This window comes from Nelusetta ayraudi, unplaced genomic scaffold (assembly GCF_046127955.1).
Source record: "Nelusetta ayraudi isolate G7.1 ecotype Tasmania unplaced genomic scaffold, CSIRO-AGI_Nayr_v1 ptg000134l, whole genome shotgun sequence".
Classification (NCBI taxonomy): domain Eukaryota; kingdom Metazoa; phylum Chordata; class Actinopteri; order Tetraodontiformes; family Monacanthidae; genus Nelusetta; species Nelusetta ayraudi.
Window position 1 is genome coordinate 707,501 of NW_027466184.1, and position 17,024 is coordinate 724,524.

The 17,024-nt window shown below is 52.1% G+C and overlaps 3 protein-coding genes across 3 annotated transcripts; 2 read left to right on the forward strand and 1 right to left on the reverse strand.

The window, feature by feature from the left end:
* The first annotated feature begins 138 nt into the window (after nucleotides 1-138).
* LOC142904981 (calpain-2 catalytic subunit-like) lies at nucleotides 139-7,844 on the forward strand. Its single transcript, XM_076051420.1, has 21 exons — nucleotides 139-474; nucleotides 1,278-1,347; nucleotides 2,320-2,438; nucleotides 2,666-2,799; nucleotides 2,890-3,058; nucleotides 3,171-3,254; nucleotides 3,327-3,412; nucleotides 3,994-4,059; nucleotides 4,140-4,300; nucleotides 4,531-4,700; nucleotides 4,779-4,790; nucleotides 5,050-5,261; nucleotides 5,509-5,545; nucleotides 5,653-5,718; nucleotides 5,813-5,870; nucleotides 5,961-6,025; nucleotides 6,239-6,307; nucleotides 6,387-6,465; nucleotides 7,080-7,196; nucleotides 7,495-7,553; nucleotides 7,639-7,844. Exons 1-21 carry the CDS (start codon nucleotides 238-240, stop codon nucleotides 7,660-7,662), a joined length of 2,094 nt encoding a protein of 697 aa, XP_075907535.1. The 5' UTR covers nucleotides 139-237; the 3' UTR covers nucleotides 7,663-7,844.
* A 1,181-nt stretch (nucleotides 7,845-9,025) lies between these two features.
* Nucleotides 9,026-15,915, forward strand: LOC142904901 (calpain-1 catalytic subunit-like). Its single transcript, XM_076051295.1, has 22 exons — nucleotides 9,026-9,292; nucleotides 9,986-10,229; nucleotides 10,352-10,421; nucleotides 11,239-11,357; nucleotides 11,446-11,579; nucleotides 11,677-11,845; nucleotides 11,948-12,031; nucleotides 12,115-12,200; nucleotides 12,294-12,368; nucleotides 12,468-12,628; nucleotides 12,919-13,088; nucleotides 13,190-13,201; nucleotides 13,323-13,534; nucleotides 13,611-13,650; nucleotides 14,218-14,283; nucleotides 14,386-14,443; nucleotides 14,721-14,785; nucleotides 14,983-15,051; nucleotides 15,220-15,298; nucleotides 15,403-15,516; nucleotides 15,609-15,667; nucleotides 15,743-15,915. Exons 2-22 carry the CDS (start codon nucleotides 9,990-9,992, stop codon nucleotides 15,767-15,769), a joined length of 2,109 nt encoding a protein of 702 aa, XP_075907410.1. The 5' UTR covers nucleotides 9,026-9,292; nucleotides 9,986-9,989; the 3' UTR covers nucleotides 15,770-15,915.
* On the reverse strand, nucleotides 15,909-16,945 carry mrps28 (mitochondrial ribosomal protein S28). The gene has a single exon (XM_076051294.1). The coding sequence runs from the start codon at nucleotides 16,918-16,920 to the stop codon at nucleotides 16,354-16,356; it is 567 nt and encodes a 188-aa protein (XP_075907409.1). The 5' UTR covers nucleotides 16,921-16,945; the 3' UTR covers nucleotides 15,909-16,353.
* Nucleotides 16,946-17,024: the final 79 nt, after the last annotated feature.

Here is a 17,024-nt window from a genome sequence, read left to right on the forward strand (position 1 = left end):
ACTTTAGATACCGGAAGATCTCAGTCCGAGGGGAGGCGGAGAGACACCGAGCAGAGAGAGAGAGAGAGAGAGAGAGAGAGAGAGAGAGAGACCGAGCAGAGAGAGAGAGAGAGAGAGAGAGAGAGAGAGAGCGAGAGAGAGAGAGAGAGAGAGAGAGAGAGACCCCGCCCGCATTCGCACTGAGGTTCCGCTACAAACTTTCTCCCACCGTCTGCATCTGGATTTGCTGCCTCCACCATGTCCGGCGTGGCCTCCAACCTGGCCAAGAAGCGGGCCCTGGCCGCGGGCTTCGGAACCAATGCCAACGCGGTCCGGTACCTGAACCAGGACTTCGCGTCTCTGCGGGCCCAGTGTCGCTCCGCCGGATCTCTCTTCTGCGACCCCACCTTCCCCGCCGCGCCCGAGGCCCTGGGCTTCAACGAGCTGGGTCGCAGCTCCTACAAGGTCCGCGGAGTCACCTGGAAGCGGCCCACGGTAAGACCAAGTCCGGCCCCGGTTCTCAGTTCCGGGGTCTAGGTCTAGGGTCCGGTCCTGGATCCGGGAGCGGGAGGTGGGTGGGGCTCTGTGTTGTGTTTGCTGGCAGGCAAGAGAACTGCAGGCTGAGACTCCACCTAATACGCACGCACGCACGCACGCACGCACTTGTTTGTGCCAGATGTATCGATGTGGCGGTCAGCTTATCACATGTATTGATTTCCTGCTGGTGTGCTTGCGGTTGTCTTTGAGTTCTGCAGGAAGATGTGAGTCATAGATTTTACATAGCAGAGGGATGAGTCACTACACGCCTGGACACACACACACACACACACACACACACACACACACACACACACACACACACACACACACACACACACACACAGAATTCCGCTCAGCAGACTGGAATGATCGAGGTGTTTCTGCTGCAGGCCTGTGATAAACCGTGGCGGGGCTGTGATTTGGCTTTGGTTCCAGCATAAAAATCTGCGTGTCCAGATCCCTTTGTGAACAATACATTAACTCTAACTACACTTTTAAACCATCAGAGGCCGCCACGGAGGTCCACTAATACCTAGGAACTCTAAAACATCCATTAATACGTCCAAGAAAATTTCATTCCTTCTTCGCTAGAAAGTCAAGGTCAGTTTCCCTTCAACAGTGTGACGTCTGTCCGGGACGTCCAGCTGAACAAACCGGACTTGTTAAACCCCGGAAGTCACACTCTGAAAAGCATTTTGTGAACACGAAAGCCAGTAAACACAGCAATAACTGGTCTGTCTCCACCCCCGTGCCCCCAGGAGCTTGTCTCTAACCCTGAGTTCATCCTGGGCGGAGCCACCAGGACCGACATCTGTCAGGGAGCTCTGGGTGAGTTATACCGAACATTCTTGAACGCACCACAGTTCTCTCCTGCTAATACTGGTGTTCCTGATGACTTCCTGCTGGGAGTGTGAGCACATACACACACTGCGCCGCAGCCAAGAGCAACGACGGCTGCAGCTGCAGAGCTCCAAAGCCTCTCAGTTTCCTTTTCAACGAGGAAACGTTCAGCAAACACCTGAGCGCACCTGAGGGAGCCAATCAGAGTTCATACAGACGGAGGAGGAGACGAGAAAATCCTCTGGAGCGAGGCTGAACAACAACAAAATTCCTTGTTTTTCACCACAGCCTTAATGAGGACCAGCTGACCGCCGCCAATTACAGGGCGGCGCCAAGCCTGAGCTCTGATTGGCTGAGCAGGAGGCAGTGAAACAGCAAGAGAACCGCAAGGGGTTCTTCTGAGGTAGACAGACTGTCTTGAGAAGACTTACGACTACAGAGGACACACCCTGGCACACGCACACACACAAGGGGCGATGAGTCAGTGGGCGTCGCCAGCTGAAATGTTGTGTAACTGACAAACATGATGAGTGGTGGAATCCCTCCTGAGTGAGACATCACGCTGTGTTTTTGGGATCTTTCTGTTGCTTTGATCCACACACACACATCCACACACTCAAACAGAAAATTTGTCTAGATCTGTTAGCTAGCGCTCATAATTGCAGCTCAGGGCCTCCAGCTGTACCCTCATGATCTGTGTGTGTGTGTGTACGCGCGTGCGCGCAGGCCAACTTGAGAACAATAGTTTGAAGTGTGTTATGAGAGTGGGCGGCGGCTTCATGTGTGCCAGAGGCATTTTTTTTTTAGAGATTCTTTGCTGAAACAAGTTTGAACCAATTAAAATCCCCAAAATGTTCTGTAGTCCCCGTTGAGATCCACGAGGATGTGGTGCACAGAACTTCCTGTCAGCGTGCAGGATGAGTGATCCCAGCTCTCGACTCTGGTCTTCTCTCTGTCCAGGCGACTGCTGGCTGTTGGCAGCCATCGCCTCTCTGACACTCAACGAGTATGTGATGGCTCGTGTGGTTCCCCAGGACCAGGGCTTCGGGGACGACTACGCAGGCATCTTCCACTTTCAGGTGACATCTGATGTTCTAGTTCCCCAGTTAATGCCAACAGCAGACCCTGTGGAACTCCACATACCCTGAAGGTCGGAAGCGACAGGAACTGCCTAGGTCCACTTCCTTATGGGTCCAACAGAAGGTTTCCATGCAGAATCTCTGGCTCAAGGGGAAGAGTTCAGCGACTTTCAGGATATTTGTGAGGAAGGAAGTTCTCACGTGTTATGGTTCCATCCCTGCTGCAGTTCTGGCAGTTTGGCGAGTGGGTGGACGTGGTGATTGACGACCGGCTGCCCGCCAAAGATGGAGAGCTTCTGTTCGTCCACTCGGCCGAGGGCCGGGAGTTCTGGAGCGCCCTGCTGGAGAAGGCCTACGCCAAGTAAGGCACCTGGCCAGGACCTTCTGGAGTGCATCTCCAGGACTTCTGAAGGTCCAGGCCTGTTTGGTAATCTTCCTACTTGTCTGGCAGAGTCAACGGCTGCTACGAGGCGCTGTCGGGCGGCTCCACCACCGAGGGCTTTGAGGATTTCACCGGAGGCATCGCCGAGAACTACGACCTCCGCAAGCCTCCTTCCAACCTGTTTGCCATCATCAAAAGGGCCCTGGATGCCGGAGCCCTGCTGGGCTGCTCCATCGATGTTAGTGAAGCCGGCGCCCCCAGCCAGCACGCCGCAAACGCGTGCAATGTTTTTTTGTCAACATCTTCTGGTTGTCACGGTAACTGTGTCTCTCTGATTTTTTTTTCCTCAGATCACCAGCGCAGCCGACTCGGAAGCCGTCACCCGGCAGAAACTGGTCAAAGGCCATGCCTACTCGCTGACGGGGGCCGTAGAGGTGATGTCACTTCCTGCAGATGCAGAGAGACCCGAGCCAGACGGCATGATTTAACGGATTTCTGTGTCCTAGGTGAACTACCGCGGGCGGCAGGAGAAGCTAGTGAGGATGAGGAACCCGTGGGGTCAAATGGAGTGGACCGGATCCTGGAGCGATGGGTAACCAAATAGAACCGGAACCAAGTAGAGATTCCACCAAACAGTTGTGCTGGCCACACTGGAAGCCTCTGAGCAAACTAGTGTGAAATCATCATTGAGTAATCTAAACCCCCAAGGGCAACCTCAATTGCGGGAGGCAAGGGGTACCATTTTTGTAGTCTTTGGTATGACCTGGCCGGGAATCGAACCCACAACCTCCCAGTCTCAGGGCGGACTAGACCACTGAGCTGGCTGGGGTGGAGGAGTAGGGTAGTGGTGAGATTTGTGAGGGTGAAGAATTCTTCACTTGTCTTGTCTTCATGTTGGGTTTTGGACCCTCTACCTTGTGGTTGGTGATTCCACATGGGGTCTCACCAGGCCACACACTCTCCTCAGGGAGTTGTCTACCATCCTCCTGTCCAAAATGGGGCCAGATTCCCATCAAAGATGCAGATTGAGTGTGCCGAGATCAGGGACTTAATCCGACATTCTCCAACAAATTCTAACTTCTGTATTTCGGTATCCGCCGTTTCAGTCAAACTGAATTGGACTGTACATGGTTCTCCTACGACATGCTGCTAAAGGTCCTCATGTTTCTGCAGATCATCTGAGTGGGACCACGTTCAGGGAGACTGTCCACACGCCAACTCAGAGGACGGAGAGTTCTGGTAGGCAGCAGGTGTGGATGTCAGCACAGGTCCTGGCAGCAGACCAGGAGCTCAAATTCTTCTTATCCCCGCATTGACAGGATGTCCTACAGTGACTTCCTGCGCCACTACTCGCGCGTCGAGCTGTGCACGCTGACCCCTGACACCATTGAGGACGACTCTGTCAAACACTGGAGTGTCTCCAAGTTCGATGGCACCTGGAGGAGAGGCTCCACAGCTGGAGGCTGCAGGAACAATCCTTGTAAGTTCTGCTTCCGAGTCAGAAGGTACCAGCACTGGAGACCTGAATGGTCAAATTGAAGGTTGCTGAGCTCAGATCCAGGTCGTCCTAGTCCAGGCAGATCTACCTTTGTAATGTGTGATGGTTTTGCCCCTGCTGATGTTGCTTGTGATTCTACTTTGGCTCATTTCTAACTGCGTTTGAGAAGAATGATGGACGTTCTTCTCTAAGTGGAAGACCTTTCTTTGCAGACACGTTCTGGATGAACCCTCAGTTTGTGATCAAGCTGGAGGAGGAGGATGATGACCCCGATGATGGAGAAGACGGGTGCAGTTTTGTGGTCGGCCTGATCCAGAAGAACCGCAGGAAGCTCCGTAAACAAGGGGAGGACATGCACACGATTGGCTTCGCCATCTATGAGGTGAGAAGCACAAGTGGAAAGTTTGTCCTGAGGTGAAGGGTGAGCAGCGTCTGATCTCTGTCTTCTGCTTCTCTGCAGCTTCCCAGACAGGTGAGCAGTGGACATCCAAACCCGTCCAGAACCACCCGGCTGCCAGATTCACTTAGTCAGTTAGACTGAAGCACACAAAGCATCTCTCACAGTTACCATTAAGCTGCAGCTACTGTAGCTAGCTAGCATGCTGGCAAGGAACAACAAGATAACTTGCAGGAACAGAGGAGGTGCTTTTAGCTTCCAACAGCCAGGAGAGTTTCTCTGGTTGAAACGAGTTCTGCAGGAACTGTAGATCTGAATGCTCACTTCTCCACAGTTCCAAGGCAAGAGAGACGTGCACCTGGACAAGAACTTCTTCCAGACGCACGCCCAGACGGCACGCTCAGAGACCTTCATCAACCTGCGGGAGGTGTGCTCGCGCTTCAAGCTGCCGCCAGGGGAGTACCTGATTGTCCCGTCCACCTTCGAGCCCAACCTCAATGGAGACTTTTGCATCCGGGTCTTTTCAGAGAAGCAGACCGACACCCAGTAAGGCCAACGCTGCCGCCTGTGTGTGTGTGTGTGTGTGTGTGTGTGTGTGTGTGTGTGTGTGTGTGTGTGTGTGTGTGTGTGTGTGTGTGTGTTACTCAGTTCTGCTCCTGAATGGAGCTTTTCAGGCCGAGTTCCTGGATCAGATTCTGGATTTAGGCCACAGAGGTGGAAGGGGTGTTCACAGAGGTGTCACTGTTGTCAGGTGTGTGCTTGCATGTGTAACACTGTGCCTCTGTCCTGTCAGACCCTGTGATGACCCAGTTAGCGCCGACCTGGAGGACGTAAGTACACACATTTCTCTTGGAGGCCTCTGATTGGTCAGTTTAAAGTAGCACCGCTGCAGGTATCTGTTGACGATGCGTGACTATTACCACGGCACCGTTTTCAGGAGACGGTGTCGGACAGTGAAGTGGACGAAGGCTTCCGAGGCCTCTTCTGCAAGCTGGCCGGAGACGTAAGTCTTGGTCTCCGCCGGCCTCGTCCGAGTTTCTGATGACTGTCATTACGTGACCAACCATGTGGTCTGCTGCCCGCTGTGTGTGTTTCAGGACATGCACATCTCTGCAGTGGAGCTCCAGACTATCCTCAACAAGATCGTCTCCAAGCGTAAGTAAGGCAGCAAAGAAGCTTTGTTGTTCCTGCTCGGCTGCTCACCTTCCTGCTGCTCTGCCTCCGCCTCCTTCTCCTCCTCCACAGGAAGTGACATCAAGACCGACGGCTTCAGCATGGAAACCTGCCGGGTCATGGTCAACCTGATGGACGTATCCTTCAGTAATCTCTTCACAGTTTTACTACCTTCAGTCACCTCGTCCTGGCGACGTTGTGTGTGTGGAGCCCGACTGTTGCGGTGGAGGCTGAGGGGGGCGGTGCCTGTGAATCCAACGCACCAATCAGGAGCAGACGGATGAGGTGGCGGTGAGGCGTGTGCAGGGTTGGCTTATCTCTTTTGTTACAGCTCCTCAACTCCTCTGCAGAACAGCACCGACGGGAAGCTGGGCCTGGGCGAGTTCGCCACCCTGTGGAAGAAGGTTCAGCGCTACCTGGTAAGACCTCCGCGATGCCTCCTGGTGGAGACATGAGGTAGTGACACAGGGTTAACAGACCGCTTCCTTCCTCCCTCAGTCCATCTATAAGAAGAATGACAGCGACAACTCTGGGACCATGAGCACGCCAGAGATGAGGGTGGCCTTCAGGGACGCAGGTCAGTTTTTCCTTCTGCTGTTCTCACTGCGAGTGACAGCTTCCTCCTGGAGGGGTCACAAACCACAACACGCCTTCTGACACGAGTCAAACCTCTCAAATTGCAGCGGTTGGTTGAAGCCTTAGGGGCAGAGCCACACAGATAAACAGAACTGATGTGACAATGAGGTTCGAGTTTGTTCATTCAGACTTTCCGGAAGCATAAAAGCGCCTCCTGTTGCAGAGGAAATGGCAGAATGACTCACCCCTAGTCATTGTTCCGACGTGCGTCTCACGTGGTCTAGTTTTAGAAGTTGAATCTTGTTTCCACTAATATGTCCTCTTCTTCTTCTTCTTCCTCTCCTCCTTCATGCTGTGATGTGTATCTGACTGTTTTTCTCCCTCTTTCTGCCTCTGCTGCTCTCTGGATTTACTGTCAGTAGGCTGATGGATGCTTACTCCTTGCTAGAGGTTTGTTAGCACCATTAGCATTGTTAGTACACTAACAAATGTTATGTAAACACAGTCCAGTCCATCAGCAACTCTGATTTTTTTTCCCTTTTTTTGTGTCAAGTTATTTGTGGAAATGTGTCATTGGCGCAGAGCTAACGGTGGAATTTATAATGAACCCCACAGGCTTCACCCTCAACAACACCATCTACCAGCTGCTGGTGGCTAGATACTCTGACCCAAACATGACCATCGACTTCGACAACTTTGTGGGGTGTCTGATGAAGCTGGAGATGATGTTCAGTGAGTAAAACCCGCTAACCGATTGCAGAGCGAGTGGCCAACACAGAAGCTAACACATAAGCTGATGAAGAGGTGAGCACAGAAGCTGATAAAGCAGCTAAGAAGAGAGCTAACGTGTGAGCCACGAAGCCAGGCTAACCAAGCAGCTAACGCATGACTGATCATATCCAGTCTACTAGTAATTCTGTTCCAGACACACAAGTGCTCTGACCATTGAAAGGCGTCCACACATGTTGCTGGCTCGAATGAAATGTCACCAGCTCGGTCGCAACTGATATCATGCCCTCTGCCTTCTCAGGGGTCTTCAATCAGCTGGACAAGCAGGGCAGTGGCTCCATTGAGCTTAACTTTCAGCAGGTGAGATATAACAAAACCATTCACACTAAGCAGAACCACAACAAGAAACAACTTGACATGCTTATCTTTCTCTGTCTCCCCCCAGTGGATAAACTTTGCCATGATCTGAGCCGTGACTCCGTGTCACCGCAGGACGTCGCAATCTGCCTACAGCTGCAGTTTCTTCCTTGTTCTTGTATTCATTCACTTTCTGTCTAACGCCATTATAGAGAATCAATAAACATCCACCAGCCAAATAAATAAACATAATCCAGTATTATCCGAATAAAAGGCATTCACTCATGATTTAAACTCAGCAACTCACCTTTATGATGTGTGTGTGTGTGTGTGTGTGTGTCGCTCTACACATTTGTGGATCAGAAGTGTAGCAATTCACATGAGCAAAGACTTTAGGGTAAAGAATTTAGGCGTCCCGCCGGAGTTGTCAGTGATGACAAACATTTACCAAGCTGTGTTTCACACATACAGACGTGAAAACGCACACACTGATCTCGATTACACGCACAAATGTGAATACACGCACACGGATTTGAGGCAGGCGTTTGCAAATAATTTTGCTACAATAATAATAAACCCCCATACAGATTTTCGTTTCTGGCGCCCTCTTGTGTCAGGTGCGCTCAATGACTGCGGTATGGACGCTGCTGAAGGTGGCGCTGGCGTGCTGGGTGTGGCTTCATGGAATTTGTTGTTTCACAAATCAGAAGTAAGGAAATTCTGAGACGGAGAAAATTATAGATTAGATTATTTATTTGTTTTAGGAAGTAAAGAAGAGAACCACTACGTGTTGCAGAAATATGAAAAGAGCAAATGAGGTCAAGGAGGAGAGGAAGTGGACGCCAAAATAAAGCAAATCTACAACATATTCATATAATAAGAATAATATACATACAGATAAAAACTGACGCAATTTAATGACGTTTATTATGAAGTATGTTGAGCGCTCAGCGACCTGTCTCCGTGCACGCGACGTACGTGGAAACTATGATGGAAAGACAAACTAAAATAATAATTAATTCGGACAGGTCACATGAGTTCACTTCAGGTTTCATTACACTCTTTAACGTTGACGCTTTGGTGAAAGAAAAACGTCAATAACGAACCTGCTTTCACCCTCACCCTTCATCAAGAACATCATTCATTTTGGTTGAAACAAATTAAAATTTCACAAATACAAAAAATGTCCGTCCAAAACCCAGCTCATGAACCCAAAATTGAACCAAATATTCGCTAATAAATGACACCAAAATCCTCACAACAACCCCAAATGCCGCAAATGAAACTCAGACAAATAAGCATTTAAAGAAATAACAACAAACTCATTCTCGCTCCTCCCACCAACTGATAGGCGAGTCAAGGTACTTTCCGAAATGTGTGGTGTTCCTCTGTGGCTGTGATTGGATTCAAAATAAAAGCATGTCAAACCCAAAATAAATGCGAAAAATAATTCAATCAGCACTAAAATACCCATTGTTAGATAAAGGTACGCACAACACAACCATTACAAATTAATTGGAAGTAAATAAAACAGTGAACACGGGAATATTGAAATGTTTTCATTTCTAAACCATTCAGTGCAACTGGCACTTGCAATGACCATGTTGTGGCTCCTTGCTCCTCCCACCGGGCGGGGCTGGATGCTGCAGCAAAGCATCCTGAGCAGACCCCCGGCAGACCAGAGCAGTCCAGGACCAGGACTAGGACCAGAACTATAGGACCAGGACCAAACAGGCAGTGAGGTAAGATGCCCTGAAGTGTTTTTCTTCTCTCTCTTTTTTAAATAAAATATGCTTTTAACTGGATTCTGTAGAATAATGTTTGTCAGCCACTCAGAGAGCAGGTCAGGCAGCGCTGACATCATCCGTCAGCTGCAAATTAACCCTTTAAGGGCTGCAGAGATGTCTTGGAGCATCATTCAGGAGGGGTTTTGTGACGGTGGGGCGGAGCTAAAACAAGACACGGATGTGCAGAAGAAGAAGAAGAAGAAGAAGAAGAAGAAGAAGAAGAAGTTCACAGCAACTTCCTGTTTGGTGCAGGAGAGAGCTCTCTTATTGGCTGACAGTGCTGACATCACTGAACGACAGGTATCTGAATGCGATGAGACTTGAGAACTGTTCGATATGTTTGCTCAGATCATAACTGACCCACATGACAGGAACCATCTGGTTAACTTCATAGAAACCATTCTGCAACCAATCACCAGGGGGCTGTTTTAGGTTTTCGTCAGCAGCGTGTTTGGTGAAGGAAGCAGACAATCCGATTGGACGGATTGATCAGATGAGCGATGTTTCTCATTTATGATTTTGGACCAATGTGAATGTCAGACTTCCAGGGGATGGTGACCAGACACTAAATGCTAACGTTGACAAGGCCCTAGTGATCCTTTAGGCCTGTTGAAACCCTGAAACCTGACAAGCTGTTTCCCCTAAAAGCAGGATGTCAGGTGGCGTGTCCAAGCGGATCCAGAGGGATCGACAGAAAGCCGGAGGACTGGGCTCGCCTCAGCAAGCCGTCCCCTACCTGAACCAGGATTTCCAGGCCCTGAGGGAGGGGTGCCTGCAGGAGGGACGCCTGTTCGAGGACCCCCTGTTCCCTGTAGAGCCCTCCTCCCTGGGCTTCAAGGAGCTGGGACCGTCTGCGGAGAAAACCAGGGGGGTGGAGTGGAAGAGACCCACCGTACGCACGAGGATAAAGCTAACCGCTCACACAGTGGCGGTGGCACGGCAAACGCACAATTAGCCAGTGAGATGCTGTTACGGTGAAATTTGCTGACGGGACAATCTGATTGGTTGTTACAGGAGCTGACAGAGGACCCCCAGTTCATTGTGGGCGGAGCTACGAGGACAGACATCTGCCAGGGAGCGCTGGGTGAGTCAAACTGACAGAGGGACCAAATTATTACAAGGCGCACGTGACAGCAGCGCACACACACACACACGCATGCGCGCGTACGCACACACACACACACACACCCACACACAAATGCAACCCTGATGGCATTATCTATTGATCAGTTAAAGCACCGTTAGCCCGAAACAGTAGCTTCTTAATGTTGCTGCTTGCCGGACCTTTTAGCCTCAGTGAAGCACGTCCAGAGTTTCTATCAACCTAATGGTGCCATCAGCAGTGTTGTTAGCCATTAGCCTGTTATTAGTGCGTCTCGACAGTACGCTCAGGCTAAGTGGCTGTCAGCAATTTTCTGAGAGCAGCGGGCCTCTCCTCTCTTCTCTAGTCAGTCTGTCACAATGACCTTCATCTAACTCCAACCTTGGCAATAGTGTTTGTAATATTGTGTTCCTGTTTTGTTGTTGTTTTTGTTTGTTTATTTGTTTGATGGTGGGGATCTTGAATTTTGTATGTCTGTATGTATGTTTGTGAATAAATATCTTTGATTATTAAAAAAAGACCATCATCTCCAACCAGAGGACTCTGATTGTAAAGGGCGCCCCCTGTAGGAACAGTGACGGCAACATTTAAGTGAAGCTTCTTCTTCTTCTTCTTCTTCTTATTCGTCAACGTTATAAAAGATGATCTGCTTTTGTTGTCGCCCCCCACTGGGACCAAACATTGTGGAGGTCACTGCCGCTGCTGCTGCCACTCTTTGGCTTTAGCTTAGCATCCCCGTTAGCCTTGCCCACACTGGGAAGTTTGTGTTTGGTTGATTTGAACTTGAACTTGCTGTCAGGTGACTGCTGGCTGCTGGCCGCCATCGGCTCCCTGACCCTGAATGAGCGTCTGCTGCACCGCGTGGTCCCTCACGGCCAGAGCTTCGGCCAGCCATACAGTGGCATCTTCCACTTCCAGGTGAGCTACAACCAGCCTCTTGGCCCGACCACCAGGTGGCACTAGCAAAGTGTTGAGGGTTCAAGTCTCTGGTCCTGTTTATCTGCAGTTCTGGCAGTTTGGCGAGTGGGTGGACGTGGTGATCGACGACCGCCTGCCCGTCAGAGACGGAGAGCTGCTGTTTGTGCACTCAGCCGAGGGCAGCGAGTTCTGGAGTGCCTTGCTGGAGAAGGCCTACGCCAAGTGAGTTGGGTGGTGCTCAACTCTCACCCTCCCCCCTCGCCATCCTTCCCTCCCCCCCTCGCCCTCAGCCTCCTGCGTTTGCACCGTCTCTCCCCAGGGTCAACGGCTCGTACGAGGCGCTGTCGGGCGGCAGCACCACCGAGGGCTTCGAGGACTTCACGGGCGGCGTGGCCGAGATGTACGAGCTGAAGAGCGCCCCCTCTGGTCTGCATCGCATCATCAGCAGGGCCCTGGAGAGAGGATCGCTGATCGGCTGCTCCATCGACGTCAGTCACAGCCACGCACTGACGCGCGTGCACACACGCCCGCACACATTCTGCAACGCCATTGTGTGTCTGTGTGTGTGTGTGTGTGTGTGTTTCTCTTAGATCACCAGTGCCTTTGACATGGAGGCAGTCACCTTCAAGAAGCTGGTCAAAGGTCACGCCTACTCTGTGACGGCCCTCCGACAGGTGAGCTCGGAACAGGTGTCACATGACTCAACTGGGATTTTTTTTTTTTGCGCTGCGTTGCTCATACCAACGCTGGCCTGCAGGTGGAGCACCGCGGCCGCCAGGAGCTTCTGATCCGAATCAGGAACCCCTGGGGTCAGGTGGAGTGGACCGGTGCCTGGAGTGACAAGTCTGTCTCACTCTCACACACACACACACACACACACACACACTAACACACACACACACTGCGGTCATGAGGCTGATGATGTGTTGCTGTCAGTTCCTCAGAGTGGAGCTCCGTTGACTCTGCTGACAAAGACGAGCTGCTCTGCAAGATGGAGGACGGAGAGTTTTGGTAGGAGACACAAAAACTGTCTGCCTGCCTGTCTGCCTGCCTGCCTGCCTGTCTGACTGACTGACTGACTGACTGCCTGACCGCCTGTCCGTGCGGCAGGATGTCCTTCCAGGAGTTCCTGCGTCAGTTCTCCCGGCTGGAGATCTGTAACTTGACTCCGGACGTGCTGGCCGAAGACTCGCTGCACCGGTGGAGCACGTCGACGTTCGATGGCAGCTGGAGGCGGGGCAGCACGGCAGGTGGCTGCAGGAACCACCCCAGTAAGAGCCACTTCCCGCACTGCTGCACCCTTCCAAGCACCGGATGCGCTGTGTTCCTCGGCCCCGCCCCCCTCTGCTCTGTACACCCCGCGCCCACAGCGCCACAGTGAACAACCTCTGTCTCCACACTCTGCACACTCACTCCACACACCTTCATTGCACAGCTGCACTACAGTGCCTTTTTCGGGTTTTTTTTTTTTTTGCTTTGCTTCTGAGCTTCTTGAACAAAAAAGTTTTACTCCCGATGTGTCGCTGACAACGTGTCCCATGATGCTTTGCGCCCACCAAAGACACCTTCTGGATCAACCCCCAGTATAAGATCAGCCTGCTGGAGGAGGACGACGACTCCGAGGATGACGAGGCCGCCTGCAGCCTCCTGGTGGCGCTGATGCAGAAGGACCGCCGCCGCCACCGCCGCCACGGCCAGGACGTCCACACCATCGGCTTTGCCATCTACGAGGTCAGAGGTCAAAGGTCAAAGGTCAGGGGTGGCGGACGGTGTTCAGGCCGTCACCCTGGTAACTGCAGCTCTGGTACCAACTCTGGACTTGCTTTTTACAGGTTCCCGATGAGGTGAGTGAGTCCGCGCACCCCGTGCTCGCCCTCTCTCTCTCTCTCTCTCTCTCTCTCGCTCTCTCTCCCTCTCTCTCTCTCTCTCCCTATGCGACATATTTTCACAGTGTCCGTCCTGCAGCTCCGCGGCCGTCCTGCCCTCCACATGAAGAAGGACTTCTTCCTGCGCCGCTCGTCCTGCGCCCGCTCAGAGAGCTTCATCAACATGCGGGAGGTGAGCTCCAGGCTCCGCCTCCCGCCGGGCGACTACCTCATCGTCCCCTCGACCTTTGAACCCGGGAAGGAGGCCGACTTTGTGCTGCGGGTCTTCACGGAGAAGCAGAGCGAGGCCGGGTGAGTGGTCGGCAGCAGTGGCAGCATTGGGCTTCCGTTCCCTCATCTGACCGTGTGTGTGTGTGTGTGTCTGCAGTGAAATGGACGACCAGGTGGAGGCGCAGTTGGACCCCGAGGTGCAGACCGACAAGACGCCGTCCTCTGTCCGGTCATCACGTGACGTCACATACGCCCGGTGACTTTTTCTTTGTCTCCTCTTCCTCCCGCTTCTTTTCTTTCTTCCCCTTCATCCCTCCTTCTCCCTCCTTTGTCTTCTTCCTTTTCTTCCTCTCCTCCTCCTCCTGCTTCTTTTCTTTCACCCCCTTCATCCCTCCTTCTCCTTCCTCTTTGTCTTCTTCCTTTTCTTCCTCTCCTCCTCCTGCTTCTTTTCTTTCTCCCCCTTCATCCCTCCTTCTTTCTCTTCTTTGTCTTCTTCCTTTTCTTCCTCTCCTCCTCCTCCTGCTTCTTTTCTTTCACCCCCTTCATCCCTCCTTCTCCCTCCTCTTTGTCTTCTTCCTTTTCTTCCTCTCCTCCTCCTGCTTCTTTTCTTTCTCCTTCTTCATCCCTCCTCTTTGTCTTTTTCCTCTCCTCCTCCTGCTTTTTTTTCTTTCTCCTCCTTCATCCCTCCTTCTTCCTCCTCTTTGTCTTCTTCCTTTTCTTCCTCTCCTCCTCCTCCTTCTTCTTTTTCTCCTTCTTCAATGCAGGAGGACATATCTGAGAGCGATGTGGACGCCTCCTTCAGGTCCATGTTCTCTCGGCTGGCTGGAGACGTGAGTTGACCACGATGATGCGACGTGTGTGATGTGACCCACATCCCACGTGACAGATGACAGGGCAGGATGTTCTCACACGTCTGTCATGTGTCTTGTCAGGACATGGAGATCTGCGCCACAGAGCTCAGGACCATCCTCAACCGCGTGGTGTCCAAACGTGAGTGAACCATCTTCCTGGTTACGTTGTTTGATTCAACATGGGCTCAGAGTTCAGGTGGTTGCTGTGGCATTCGGATTAGAACCTGTAGGAACTGACCAACACTGGATTCTATCCATCTATCTATCTGTCTGTCTGTCTGTCTATCTATCCATCTATCTATCTCAAGATTCATGTCGATCAATTGTGAATAATAAAAACACTTGAAACTGTACGTTATCTGTCGTGTTGATGCTGTTTGGATGAGAATAGAAATAATCTTGCATTGCGTTGACAGACGGCGACCTGAAGACTGACGGCTTTAGCAAGGAGTCCTGCAGAGCCATGGTCAGCCTCTTGGATGTATCCTCACACTGTTCGGAGCTAAAATCTCTTTCAGCTTCCAGTCAATGGAGATTCAGCACAGCAGATGTGAAACGAAGCCTGCTGGGAGCCAGAACCAAGTACTTGCAGTACTCAGGTACTTTGGCTCCTGTCTGTAGCAATATTAGTAGTGGTAGTATTGCACTGTGTTCTGGACAACCTTAACTGATGCTCAGAAAGATGGCAGCGCCCGGCTCGGTCTGCTGGAGTTTCAGATCCTGTGGAACAAGATCAGGAAGTGGCTGGTGACTCCACATTTTATTCAGCATCACATCACTAACCAGACAGTGACTCAGTAGCGGTGACATTGTCACTTAACATGCTAGCAGGCTAGCTATCGCCATGAACCTTCCCCAGAGGATTATGGGTACTGTACCGTCTGACGCCACCTGTGGCCCCGCCTCTCCCTGTAGGGCATCTTCAGGGAGTTCGACCTGGACCACTCCGGCTCCATGAGTGCCTACGAGATGCGCCTGGCGCTGGAGAACGGAGGTGGCGGCCGAGGACAATCCCACTGCTGTGAGTTGTGTGTGTGCACCTGCGCAGTAATGACACGTAGCTTCTGTCGTTCCCCCCACCTTCCTACCCCCACCTAGGGTTCAAGCTCAACAACCGACTGTACCAGATGCTGATTGCTCGCTACGCGGAAAACGAAACCATCGACTTTGACAACTTCACCTGCTGCCTGGTCAAACTGGAGGTCATGTTCAGTAGGTTCAGCAGAACTGTTGTTAGCTAGCTAGCTAGCTAGCGTCAACCACTGCCGTTTGACCTTTGTTCAACCTTTCCCTCCTTCTTCCAGGGACCTTCCAGCAGTTGGATTCCAACGAGACGGGAAGTGTCGAGATGAACATTGCCGAGGTATGGCAGTAACTGTTGGTGTAAGGCGCTGGTGTCAACAGAACACTAACAGAGATGCCCTCTCCTCCCCCCTAGTGGCTATGCCTGACCATGAGTGGATGAAGAAGCGGAATCCAAGAGCAGCATGAAGGCTCTGCTGTTTGCACTGCAATAACACCGCAGCAAAAACATTTGCATTATTTAGGTATACAGCTCATGGAATTAAGCCATACAAAACTCACTGACACACACACACGCAAACTAACACTCAAGACAAGTTTATTTACGCAAAGACAACAGCAGTGTTAAATACAAGTAGCACCAACGGCTCTGTTGGCACGGAATTCTCTCTCATTTGCTAACGTTGCCTCGCAGCCTTACGAACGTATGTATGCAACATATTACGCCCGCAAGTGCAGAGTAATTGAATAAGCATGAAACTGAAAAGGGCCTCAGCCGGTGCGAAGTTCCCGTGCAGCCCACCGAAGTGACACTGGTACAGCAGGCGAGTGTTCAGGCTGGGCTGTACCACATATTACGTGATGATGATAATAAAGGTACTCCTGAACCAATGACAGCGTGGTATTTCTTTCACGAGTACAGTCTTGACAGCCTGGGACGCAGTGCAGGACTGACAGACTGACTGACTGAAGGTGTCACTGACTGTCTCCGTCTTTTTAAGCGTCCGGCTGCTCACAGTTCACAAATCAAACGTCCTCGTGTGATTTCCCTTCCGCTTTCCGGGCCTGGGAGTCCCGGGCGTCCCTGCTCTCTATGGGGCCGAGCATCACAGCCTGGGCCTCCAGCAGCGTGGTGTCGCTCTGGGCGCCCAGGAAGCGGGCAGTGAGCTCCAGGTCCTGCAGCCGCAGCCGGACCCTGGTGCCCCGCTGGAGCTTCTCCGAGTTGGGCGGCTGCCGGCAAACACAGTGGAACTTCCCGCCGAAGTCGATGTACAGATCGTCCTGAACCACGTGGAAGATCCGCCCGACCACCACCTTGTCTTTGGCCGGACCCATCTGCATGAGCGGGGAGCGGCGGAGCATCGACGCGAAGCTCTCCTCCTGGCCGGCGGACGGGCCGGTCCTGCCGGCCGTGGCGCTCTCCGCTTCCCGACGGAGCTCCGACTGCATCTCGAAGGCGGCAGCGAAGCCGGACTTGGGAGTCTGCGAGGCGGGCTGATCGCTGCCGGAGGCACCGCTGGAGCCCGAGCAAAATCCTCGCAGCCCGGAGGTGAACCGGAGTCTCGAGAGCCGGGACATGCACAAGGTCGCCATGTTGTTTTACCCACAATGCCGTCTGACACACACACACACAAGTCTTGAATCCTCGCGGAGCACGTCACCCCAGAGCGCCACCTGGTGGTCCCGGATGCCATACG